The 13062-nt window shown below is 33.2% G+C and overlaps 2 protein-coding genes across 11 annotated transcripts in view; one reads left to right on the top strand and one right to left on the bottom strand.

The window, feature by feature from the left end:
• LOC135844575 (uncharacterized) overlaps positions 1 to 13062 on the top strand; it is a 427884-nt gene that overhangs the window by 272685 nt on the left and 142137 nt on the right. The window lies entirely within an intron of this gene.
• LOC135842619 (protein takeout-like) lies at positions 3972 to 13016 on the bottom strand. The gene is made up of 6 exons (XM_065360201.1): positions 12762 to 13016; positions 8765 to 8857; positions 8535 to 8682; positions 8294 to 8427; positions 5215 to 5364; positions 3972 to 4965 (listed from the first exon to the last, which is right to left on the bottom strand). Exons 1-6 carry the CDS (start codon positions 12880 to 12882, stop codon positions 4811 to 4813), a joined length of 801 nt encoding a protein of 266 aa, XP_065216273.1. The 5' UTR covers positions 12883 to 13016; the 3' UTR covers positions 3972 to 4810.

Here is a 13062-nt window from a genome sequence, read left to right as displayed (position 1 = left end):
AAAACAAATTTGGATACTACTACAGATGTTGGTAATTGAACGTAGTAAATATTATGGCACTACTTGTTCAATGATATTACATAGTTCCGTTTGTGTAAAAACTTATTGAAATACTGAATGAAGAAGAAAATGAATAGAAAATAGCCAAAAAAAACTTCCAAAGATAAAAAGAATTCGTTGAAGAATAAGAAAAAATTTGTGAAATTCTTCATCATACAAAAAGTGAAATAGTATAAAAGCAAAGGAAAATATTCCGCCTTACTATGGCGTATCTTCTCCGCAAAGAAACGTTAACTTACAGTTATTGTTTTGAAGATGAAATCCAGTGTAAAATGATGTTGGTATGAATTTTTGATTCAAACCTTTTGAACTCGGCTTTATTGATGCAAAAATTCCAGAATTGCACCAAAGTCTTCGAGATATTTCATCTCATCAGAAGGAAGACCAAACATGTGCAAAAATTATCGAGATGAAAGAATTAAGCTTTCGGCAGAACAAAAGTATGTTGGTCTTGATTTTATTGTCAAGAAATTAATTATTTTGAATATTACTATCGGTATGTATTATGAAATCAATACTTATTATTATGTTTCATAATTTTTTTTCCAAGTCGAATTGTTGTGAAGCTCAACTGATTGAAAAAAACGTCTTAAGAAAATAACATTTGTTTCAGTGTGATTGAACGCCTTGGCACTCCAGCATATTTGGATACCTACTTGATACAAAGTCATTAAATACTTACAAAAAAAATATATATGTATAATACTTGTTGAAGTACCAGCAGCTCATAGCACTCTTGGGCCATCGAATCGCCTACACATGGCCCCAGGGGCTTCGTGAATCTTGAACTGCGTTTCATTTTCACCATGAATAATGGATACCTGGCCAGTGGCCAGTCTTCTTTAGCATAACATCCTCAGGAGATTCCCTCTGAAAATTAGGCCTCTTCTTGATAGTCTTAATATCCGACAACCCCAAATCAATAACCTCTGAAAACACAAAACAATACAACATCAATATTTATATTTCTTGAAATTACGTCTCCTATGGCTATATTTGACGCATCCCATTCTACTATAGTGTCGCGTTTTTCATCCCCCCTTGCTTTTTATTTTTATTTAAATGAGTATTAATTAATTTATTAATAAATAATTAAATTATATTAAATTTAATTCATTTAATTAATCTAATAAATATATACCTAATACTGGTTCTGAGATGAGGGCATTTTTCAAAGTATCAAAAAGCCTGTTGTTGTTCAATGTCCCACTTTACTTTTGATTGGTTTGGGTGATCTCCTTATTGTTAAATCTGTTGGTGGGCTTGCTATTTTGGAAAAACCTTGAATAACTTTGGTGACTAATTTTGGTGGAGATGATTTTTTTATGACTTCAATATTTTTTCCAATGGGTTTTATAGTGCGTTAAAGTAATCGCCTGAGAAAATTTTACAATATTTTTACGTGTATGCGCCATTGCGCCCCTTGATTTTTTTGTGTGTAAATACCGAACGTTGTTTTATCTTTTTTTTCATATTTAGGTACCTTTCTCCCCTCTTCTCTTCTACATATATTTATATACATATTATACGATACGTCGTGTTAATTCGCTTTCAATGCTGTCGCCTTCGAAGTGTTTTATTTTATAAGAATGAATTCATGTTTCGTGAAAATAATACCCTAAATTGTGTTGTTGATCTAATATGGTATGGTTAAAATGAAACGAAAATATTGGTTGCTCAAGCTGTTAAAATAAAAAATGTATGTACTTTAAAAAAAATACATTTGAAATAATACAATTGAAAAGATCTGAATTACAGTGCTCCGAAGTAAATGATTAACGTGTCGCGTTGAATTTGATTCACATTGTTTGGTTGCACTCCGAATTCTTCAGCTTCGAATTCTGTCAGATCAATCAAGCTTTCTACTCGTCGTTCTACTGTACTGTAGGCATTGCATCTCCAAATAGTTGTGCATAATACAGCAATACCTTTGTAATGGTTTGTGGAAAATTTTAAGTTGAAGAGGACAAATGATAGGTATGCCGAATGTGAGAACCACAGTCGTATTTTTGAAAATTCACAGTTCCTATCAAGTTTTCAAAATTTCAACTAATACCTTAAGCGCGAACCGAATTTCGGTTTTGAAAAATCTCAATACGAGGTAGAAAGAAAGTGAGTTTTCTTTAGACAATGGAAATGGGCAGCTGTAGACGACGAATTTTTCGTTGGACTATGAAAATGGGTCGCTTCGCTGTAAACAATACCATTTCCATTTGAACCAAAAATGGACAGAGAACAAAAAATCATAATTTTCATATAAAAATGATCTATACTCACTGGTTATCAACGTATGAAACTACATCTCCATCCGATAGGACCATACAGGGTTTTATTGGTGTAAACCAGTCGTTGACCACACCACAGCTGGCACCACCACAACTACTCAAAATATTTTAAAGACATATTAAATAAAATAAAAAAAATGAAATTAAGTAAAAATTATAAATTATAAAAAAAAAATTAAAATTAAGTAAAAATTATAAATTTATCGTTCTTTTTCGATGGCGGCAGTGGAAGTGATAGGTAAGTGGCCATCTGGCATTTCTGATGCTTTTAGCTGGCATGGTCCCATTTTCAGAAAATGGTTCAGCACAGTCGCTGTGAAACTTTCAATTCCACAATAATTTGCTGGATCGTTATCATAATAAGTCCCATCAACAGAAGAAGATTCTGGCACTGAGACATTTGAATGACCTGTATCATCATTTATGTTTTTTGGTGATAGTGGGTCCAACTGATCCAATAATTTAATCTCAGGCTCCGGTTCATTACATTCCATCTCAAGAATTTGATTTGGAATCTTTGATACCTGTGGTAACCGAACAAAAAGTCAAACAATTACATTATTCCTGGGGTCCATCGTCTATTGGAGCTGGCCTTGTGGCACTAATTATCTGCAGCAAGGGAAGTTGACTTTATAACTATCTCTTGACTTGCTTCGCCAGGAATCTGTAGTTGAACTAATTTATTTCTTTTTTAAACTTCTTCTCTGTACATTACAACACGTCCGTTCAATTTCACTGGATCTTGATACAGCGATGAATGAACAGAGAACCTGACATCGGTAATTGGAGGATATCTACGTCTCAGATGAACGCTTTTCGATTTGTATCCAAAATATTGGCCAATTTATCGAGGAAAATGATAAATTCCGTTTCGAGTCAAGTTTTCTCATAACTGGTAACATTGATTTTAAATTTGGTAGGTAATCTCGATATTTTCCCATCAAACTTGATTGTTTGTTTTTTTCAAAGCTATCCCATATTATATCTCTTGCGAGCTCTTTTTTCATTTTCATACTGAATTCATCCGGCACTTCCTTGTCCGGGCCCCACGTTGGGCGCCAACTTGTCGCGATTGATATTTCCTATCCCAAAAAACGACAACGACCCCGTGCGCAACTTTGCACGAATATGGCGTGATTTTACGACGCCGCAGTATTCTATTACCAACCTATATCCGTTGCTTCTAGAAGAAGCGTTTCCGATACATAAGTTCTGCAGAGAACGTGGTAATTAGAATCCAACAGTCGCAAAAAATGAGATGTAAATTCTTGGCTGTTTACGATCGAAAATAGTAAATTACACGAGACAACTGCATATTCCTGTTCGGGTTGAAAATGTGCTTAATCAATACTTTGGATCCTAAAACAAAGAACAAAGTGGGGGTTTTTCAATTTGAGCTGTTTTTGAGGTCAGGAGAGATAATCAAAGTTGCAAAAATGACCGTTTTTGTCCTACAAGAGTTTGTTTCGGATTCTACATGTACACACTTTTTTTTAAGTAAAAAGTTCAAAATCGTTGCCTATAGTGTTATTGTACCTAATCAAGTTATTACGTAGGTGAGGCATGCTCAACTGCAAACCATACCTCGAACCTAAAATTTACCTATATAAATAGTCAAAAATGACATTTATTTATAATTACATCACGTTTATTTACGAAAAATGATCATAAAAATGTTAAAATAAATAAACTTATTATGTAACTTCTAATTTTTTTTTATAGGTGTCTATAAAAAGAGAATTTAATAAAAAAAAAAAAAATGAAAATAATAAAAGAAAGTATACGTTTATTGGTTTAGTTGTATGGAAATGAGTTCGTCTCGACGATATATGGCACTGAAAATCAGAATAGTTGCATTTAACGCGAGAACGTGAGAATTTCCTTCTAGATACGAGAATATACTGCTTAACCAACATATCGATTTTTCAATGATTTACATAAACTGGTTTATCAACAGTCGCATTCATCTCTTTTATGCAAATCGGACGTTAATCTTTTATAGGAAGGCATAATTAAGTCGTTTAATTACGAAATCTCGAAATTATAAAAGCATACGACGACGCCAACGTGTGTGATCTTGATTAGAGATTCTCCTAGTTTCAATTTTGATGAACCTGCATCGATGTGTTCTAATTTATGAATCATCTAGCTACATTATTTATACATACGTTCCAGAAATCTACGAGTAACTAAAAATATGATTTTCTGAGCACGGTATAAACTATACGTGTACCTATATAAAAAGATTGCCGGCTTACATGTACATAGTACCTAATAGGGCGCCTACAGTCTATTTTTCCAAATCTAACGATACGACAACTTGGAAACAAAAAAAAATATAAAATAACTTTAACATTTGCACAAATCACAGGAAAACATTTGTGGGGAAAAATCGAAGTTAAATCAATTCAAAGTCAAACTCGATATAATAATGAGAAGAGTTTGATGAGAACCTCGTAATCAGTTTAATCTTCAATTAGCCACAGTTTGAGTGGAATATGACTGAAGGCGTCGTTCATGATCTTTTTGAAAACTCCGGATAAACTCTCGCCGATGTTTTCTTTCAACTCGTTGACTACTTCGACCGAATTTTCATTCAGGAAAGTGTTCACTGTTCGTCCTAGAGTGATAAAAATACGAATAAATACCTTTTGAGTTGAGCTCTCGACATTAGGTATAATCGAATCGGGTAAATTGTTTTCTAACGTGTCTTTCTTGATGAAAAAGTATAAGTCTAAGATGAAGAGACAGTAGCCAAGTATGCGATGTATGTAGATCTTATAATATGCTCAGATGTACAAACACGCAACTAGCGATAGTGTTATTAAAACGGGAATTTTTTAATTACGTAATCGAGTTATAAATTTACCTAATACTTGATTGCCGTTGAACAGATTGGAAAGCTGGACTCTCATTAGGGCCAGACTGAATTCTACTTTCATGCTCGATGCTACCATTACTTCTTCATCGTGTATTTTTGGGAAGTATATTCTAGTTTGCACGTGAGTGGTTACATTTTCTGCAACATTAATAAAATATGCATAGAGTGATTTATATATTCAAGTTGTTGTTGATGTATGTGGGTAAATAGGTATGTAGAGATGCTGATTTTTGTGAAATGGTTCGCTCTGAATTCTTGAGATTTATCAAGAACTGGATCGTCGTTCTGCCAAGCTAAGATTAGAATTTTGAAACGAAGTCTCGGTTTTTGGTCTAAAATAATGGTGATGATTTTCGTTTTTTCACAGAAAAATCCAAAAATTCCCAAATTTTTTAAAAAAATTACCCAAAAGTATCGCTTTTTCCAAAAAGTCTCACTTTCTCGTTGAAAATCGAAAAAGCATAGTTATTTTTTGCCAATAATTCCCGAGAAAATGTCGAATCTTGCTTTTGATCAAAAGTTGTCATAAATTTTCACTTTTTCAAAAATTGATGAAAATTTGTCCTTGCAAAAAATTGCCGAAAGTCCCAAAAATGTCGTTTTTTTAAATCTAAAATTGTGAAAAAAAATTTCTCAATAATTCATTGTCATTAAGCACTACTTCTTGCAAAAATAGTCGAAGTCTTAGTTTGTGCCAAAAATTGATAAAAACTCTGCTAGAAAATTTTCTCTTTTCCCCAAAAATTCGTTGAAGTTTTCTCTTTGAAAAAGTTGTCCAAAAAAGTCTCGCTCTTTTCCAAAAATTGTTCAAGCCTAGTTTTTTTTTTGACAGGAACTGTGAAATTCTTTGGGTCCTAATTACTTAAATACTCGTACGTTACTTCTGCTTCTCGCCAAAAATTAACAAAATTCTCGCATTTTAAAAAATTTTTTCTTTTTAGAAAAATCTCCAATGATTGTCGCGTTGCTTTCTGCAGAAAATTCCAGAATATCACACTTTTCACTCGATGTTTCAAAATATGGTACCTATCTTTTTTACCAACAATAATTGCCTTAAAGTCTTGCTTAAAGTTGTCAGGTCTTGTTTCTTGCTAAAAATTGACGAGAACACGCGCTCCGTTCTAGCAAAAATTTCGATCAATTTCATTCCCCCCCCCCCCAAAAAAAAAGTTCCAAAAAAGCCCCTTGTTTTAAGAATGCTAAGAATATTAGTTTTTCTTTGCATACGAGTAAAATTTGCCAAAAATTCTCGCTTTTTCAAATTTTTTACTCTTTAGTAAAATGGCTGATTTTTTGGTAAAAATTCCAAAAAAGTCCCTTGTTTTAAAATGTTTAGAATTGTAACTTTTTTTTGCATAAAATTGCCAAAAAATCACGCTTTTTCGCAAATTTGAATTTTTTTCAATTTTTAGCAGAACGGACAATTTTTTGGTAAAAATTCCAAAAAGTGCCACATTTTTCCAAAAATTTTCCAAGTCAATTTTTTTTGACAGAAATAGCGAAAAAAATGTATAATTTTTTGGCCTCAATTACCTACTCATCAAAAAGTTCCACTTTTCCCCAAAATTGGCATAGTCTTGCACTCTTGCTCTTGCTTTTTTACAAAAATTTTCACATTTTGGCAAAATTTCTGAAAAAGATTTTTGTTTTCAGGAGTCATCCAAATGTCTTGATGGTTTTTTTTGTTTAAAATTGCTAAAAAGTATCGCTTTTTTGAAAATATATAATTCTCAAAAGATTCTGATTTTTTGCTAAGATTGCCAAAGGCTTGCTTTTTGCCAACAATAATTTGCTGTTCTGCCAAAAATTGCAAAAATTCTCACTTGGTTGCCAAAAAATTACCGAAAAGTTTCGCTTTTTCACCAAAAAGTTGCGAATTGGTCCAACTTTTCAAAATTGAAAACTAGACTGTTCATTTGATCATTTTTCTCTGCATTAAAATTTTTTTTCATGTTTTGTCAATTTTTCAGTTACCTATTATATTTTTTTTTTGGGGGGGGGGGGGGGATTTAGTAGGAGCCTTGAGACGAATTAACAAGCTCACCGAAAACAAAAGGAAAGATCTGATCGTGCCAAAATACATCACCAGCCGAAATTTCAAGTGTTGAGTACAACATTTTTCGATTTTCGATGAATTTTTGGACATCAAATTAATTTGGTTCAAAGAATGGAAGAAAATCAGAAGTTTACCTGATTGACCAAGTTAAAATCTAATACCGAGTATGTTCTCTTATTTTTGGCCCTTCAATTCGATTAAGGTTCATTTTTCCCCTTCTTTTTGTTTACCAGAAATTGCCAAGAAGTATCAATTTTTTGGGTCCTTCTTTTTACTGAGATTGCCAAAGTCTTGCTTTTTGCCAAAAATCAGCAGTATTACCAAAAAGTTGCAAAATTACTCCACCTTTATTAAAGTTGAAAACCAGAACATTGTTTTTTTGATCATTTTTCTCTACGTTGAATTTTTTCAGTCACCACAGTTGATTTTTTTTATGAAAAAATTGAGTAAGTAAGTCCCTCACCTACTTAATCTGTTCTGGGAATAATGGCTCAGTTCCAAGATTCTGCTAGGGTTCTACTGAGTGGTTGATAGTTTGCAAATCACTTTATTTTTGACGAAGTCATGTTTTTAAAAATTTTCCTCCTCGAATATTTCGCATTAATTGAGCCAAAACTTTGAAAGATATGATTTCTGAAAGTGGGAAAGTATTTCGGAACGTAAAGATGCCATCTCGATTTATCAAAAAAAATTGGCACTACATATTGCAATTCGAAGTACCTTAAAAGTGATCTCAGATTTTGATGACAATGACCTATAGGTTAACTCAGAATCTCAAATATGTACCATCTTTCTGAACTGGCGAATTTTTCTTAAAACAAGTTCGTATGGGCTTGAGTAAAACACCACGAATTTTTCGAAATAATTTTTCTCTTTGAGGACTCATATTTTCCCTCCTCGGAGCTGAAATTTTTTCTGCGTGACTTTTAACTCAAAATCAACATTTCCAGTGAATTTAGTCCACAATTTTTTTCACTCGCCCCAGTGTAAAGTATTTTGAATGCGACTTACTCAGGTATAATTTCGCATCACCAACTCCGACTAGAGGCAGCAACAAGATATTTCCCTTCAAGTCGTATTTAGCTTCAACTTTAATGACAGGAATGAACAAACCAATATCTAATTTTCCACGTTTCATATCCATTCTAAAAGACAAAAAAATGGGAAACAAAATGTTAATTAATACAAGAACCACGAGTTTTGAACAAACGAGTCAGGATAGCCATAGGAATATTTGGTAACTTGTAATAACCTGGTATATAATGCAGTCGTGTTACTGGGCCCATGTACGATTAAATCTTTAAAAGATCCTTGTAAAGTAACGCCTCCTTGTCCTTTAGCTATAGATACCTTTTCGATATGCAAAGGTTCCATCGGCTGTGTTCCAATTTCGGGAATACCTACACATACAAACATTACATCGGTATTTATAGATTCGATCGATTGACGTAACGAGTGAATAAATCAATCCTCTATCCTCACCTTTGGCTAACCATGGAAACAAATTCTGGAAAGTATCGCGAATACATTCGTTCAGCTTCGGATCCTTTCTTCTGCATGGTTTCAACCAAACGGCTAAAAAAAATACCAGGTAAAAAAAAACAATACGATCGATTAAAAAATTACGCAATACTATCGAATAGGTATATAAATTTAAAATTACATAAAGTATCGGTTAATTGACAGAGGAAGAGTCGAACTCGACGTTCAACTGCTTAAAGGGGAAATAATACTGTACTCGTACGACTCCTTTCTCATCGCTTATTCGCCGACAGTAATATTCTCCGTATTAATTTTTTACTACCGCCATCGCCATCCGCAGGTAGGTACGGAAAACGAGAGAAAGTTGCAATTGAATATCATAAATACGAGTACAAGTACTCGAGTAGCCTAACTGAACTATAAATCGTCTGGTAATTTATTTAATTTTGTCCAAATTATGTAATAAAAAGAAGAGAGAAAAAAACGTCGAATTTTAACGGTTTACGAATGCGGTTTCTTTTCCACGAATATCTCCGGTTATTTCGTACCTTGGGCGTGACCCGATGAGCTTCCTGTGTTTTTATACATATGTACAGAGTAGCAAGATAGGATCTGAGTTTCCGAAAATATTGCGATAATTGAGTCTAATTTGCCAAAATCATATGTGTCCGGGAACCGGTTTCGTGTACTTTTGTGTATGTTTACGAATTATTTCCCTTTACAATACCTGTAGGTACTTCCTAAAAAAAATGTTACGTAAGAAGAGTAGCGAGCCTTACTGTTTGCAAATCTTTTTTTTTTTTTGGTTGGTGGCCTTTTTTTTTCACTTTTCATTTTCAAGTAGCCTACTCCTGTATTGCTTAGAAAATTATTCTCGTGTTATAATCACTATGTGTTGGGTAGGTATGTCCATGACATAAAAATTATATTACAGCATGTACATAGGTACCTGTCGGCCGTCATCACGTGATGTACAGTACAAATATCTGTATTGGTTTGAGTAACCAATACACCGAGTACATTATAAATGAATAGTTTACAAAACATCGATTATTCGATATAATTAATAATCGACGGGTGTACCCAGTACGCGTTCTTTCTCTCTCTATACCTTTACCTATCTGTATTGAAGATTTTAAAACATGTTTCGAAGAACTATTGATATACGTTGTTGGGATTTCGTAACATCTACTCGTATTTTTTATAGGCTACGTTATTCATTCGTATAATTACCTATCTTTGATGAGAGTTTTTATGGCGCTAGGCACGTAGATGTAGACCTGGTTAAATTTGAAATAATTTTCGATTCAAAAGTTTTGGACAGTCCTTATTACACATGGAACCTATTAAATGTTTTCAAAAACTGATTTTTTCACTCAACTTGTGAAATTAATTCAGAATATCTACCACGTTGCGAAAGTCTCGAGAATGTAGCGATTTTTACCAAAAATCACCAAGTCGATAAAAACTTTTTTTGAAAAATGTGTGAACTTTATTGGAAACCAGTTTTTTTGGTTGAAAAATGAGGGGGAAAGGGTCGCGAAAAGTTACGATTTTTGAGTATCAAACTTTGGTACTTAGACACCCTGTAATTTTCAATGAAGGGTTTTTGTTGAGAAATGAGGGGGAAAGGGTCGCAAAAAGTCGCGATTTTTGAATATCAAACTTTGGTGGACACCCTGTAGTTTTAATGATGGGGGAAGGGGAAAGGTCGCGAACTTTGTTGTAAACTTTTTTGTTGAAGAATGAGGAGGGAAAGGGTCGCAAAAAGTCACGATTTTTGAATATCAAATTTTAATAACCACCCTGTCATTTTCAATGATAGGAGGAAAAGGTCGCGAAAAGTCTAAGATTTTTGAATATCAAACTTTGGTAGATACCCTGTAATTTTCAAGGGGGGGGGGAGTCGCGAACTTTATTGTAAACCAGTTTTTTTTTTGTTAAAAAATGAGGGGGAAAGGGTCGCGAAACGTTACGATTTTTGAATATTAAACTTTGGTAGACACCCTGTAATTTTCAATGAGAGGAAAAAGGTCGCGAAAAGTCACGATTTTTTGAATATCAAATTTTGGCAGACACCCTGTTATTTTCAACTACTTGATTGTGCACGTGACTGATTGCACCGCCCCGAATGAGTATCTGAATTTGTTCAAACTTCCATCAACCAAAATTAAGAATTCTTGTCCCCATATTTAATTTTTTAAATAATTACTGGTCACTCTAAATTACCAAACAGGTTACGAATACTCAATTTTCGATATATTAGGTCATGTGAAGATATAATTGTAATAATTTAGTAATTTGGCTAAATAATAACCATCTATCATGTAACTAACCCCCAAGGACGATGATCATGTGCTAGATTGGGTAGGTACCTACTACCTATCTATGGGGTCATTCCATGTCAAATCTCCAAGATTTTTGCTTTTTGGAGTCGGTTTTTTTTTTAATATTTTTAAAATGGGTTGAATCTCGAAGAGAGATAACAAACGGTGCAAACCGCAATTCTCGAAGTGCATTTGAAGGGGAGTTAGGGGTGCTCAAAGTTTTGAGGAAAATTGGGATACTTATTGTAAAGTTTGAGCAGGATTAACTTGAAAACTACGAATGGTAATTTTTTGGCAATTTCACCAGTTTATGGGCGTATAGAAAAGCTTTTTGGAGATGTGGTGAAAATCAGTGTTACAACTTTTCTGAGCGAAAGATATTTCTTCAAGACGGACACGCTCAAAAATTCTGAAAAAAATACCCCCAAGTACTTTACTAGGTGATTGATTTATCAAAAAATTGGGATAATTTTTTTTCTATTATCGATTTAAAACATTTACAAGATTACCAGAAAATACCATTTTTTTTCTTGAAAGGGTCGAAATTGCGCAAATTGGCATATTTTGATCAATTTTGCTCCACATTCGAAAGAAAAGTTGGTTAAATCAATTAACAACTTCACTCAGCAGATTTTTGTTGAGTGATTTGGACCTTTGAGTTTTGTTTGATGTTTAATGCTGTTTGTAAGGTTATTTCTTGGTATTTTTAATCATTTTTTATACGAAAACCGATGTGAGGAGTACTTAAAGGGTTCCATGGAAAAAGGGCCTTGGTCAATTTTTTTGTTTTTCTGATTTTTACAATTCTGAATATATTCAAAATTATTATTTTTTTATCAATTCCATCATATTCAGTGATATTAAAGTGTTCTTTCATTAAAAAAAATGAATTGGAAAATCTTTGCTTGTATAAAAAAAAAAATTTTAAGTCAATTTGAACTTGTAAAAATTAGCGAAAAAAAATTGACCAAGGCCCCTTTTCCATGAAGCCCCTCACTTGAAATGCTCTAATACGAATTTTTTGAAAATATGGTGTGATATTTATAAAAATAGTTCAACTTGTAAAATTTTGACTTTTTTTTTTTAAAATCCATTTTTTGGTAATCTTGAAATTTTTTTAAAATCGAGAACACGTAAAAAAGGCACCCCAATTTTTTGAAATTTTAATCAAAAATTAGATTGAAAGTTGCAACCAGGAATTTTTTCAGAAAATCATTTTTCAAATTTTTTAGCTGATTTTTGGTGTTTAAGAAGGTATTAGCTCTAAATTTTCCATCTCCATAAAGCTCTTCTATGAACTCACAAACTGGCAAAAGTTCCAGAAGTTTACCATTTGTAGTTTTCTAGTCAACCTGACTTGAACTTTAGACAACCTCCTATTTATTTTCCTCAAACCTTTGAGCACCAATATCTCCCTTGCAAAAACTCTTTTCAAAACTGCGGTCAACTTCAAATCCCTTTTCCAATTTTGGATTCGAGAGAAAGAAAATTTCTATTAAAAATCATCCCAACACACCTCTCGATGATGTACTCGAATTCGTTAATACAAAGCTGTGGGTATCGCTAACTCGTGAAATAAATTAATATTTAAAATAAGTGTAGGTGAAAAAATTACTTAATAGAATAGGTAATAATAAAGTGAATACGAAAGAAAAATTATGTAAACGTACGTGCTTCTTTTAGTAGAGGAATCTCACTGTGTTTTTTTATCACAACGTCATTGACTGCAGCAGCATCGGCGAATTGATAAAAACCAAAAATATATAAACATAAACAATGAATAAGTTCCATTTATGACGGTCGACTTTTACGAATGCGCTATCGAAATAAATTACGAGAGAATGATTTTTGTTTAATCGGAAGCCTCTGATGGTCGCATTTACCGTTCACAAACTCAGTACTCGCCTACTCGCGCTACGCTTACCATTAGTCGCTTACACCTCCTCGAACGATCTTCATTTCTACGTTGAA

The sequence above is a fragment of the Planococcus citri genome, chromosome 1 (genome assembly GCF_950023065.1).
Source record: "Planococcus citri chromosome 1, ihPlaCitr1.1, whole genome shotgun sequence".
Lineage (NCBI taxonomy): Eukaryota > Metazoa > Arthropoda > Insecta > Hemiptera > Pseudococcidae > Planococcus > Planococcus citri.
The sequence above is the reverse complement of the archived record's forward strand: the minus strand, read 5'-3'. Positions and strand labels throughout refer to the sequence as shown.

What these genes read in the sequence shown, in the direction of transcription:
- LOC135842619 (XM_065360201.1), bottom strand. Translation starts at nt 12,882, where the DNA reads ATGGAACTTATTCATTGTTTATGTTTATATATTTTTGGTTTTTATCAA. An exon ending in GTTTCCATGGTTAGCCAAAG is followed by an intron (nt 8,683 to 8,764) that starts GTGAGGATAGAG and finishes TTGTATGTGTAG; the next exon opens with GTATTCCCGAAATTGGAACA. An exon ending in CAACGGCAATCAAGTATTAG is followed by an intron (nt 4,966 to 5,214) that starts GTAAATTTATAA and finishes TTATCACTCTAG; the next exon opens with GACGAACAGTGAACACTTTC.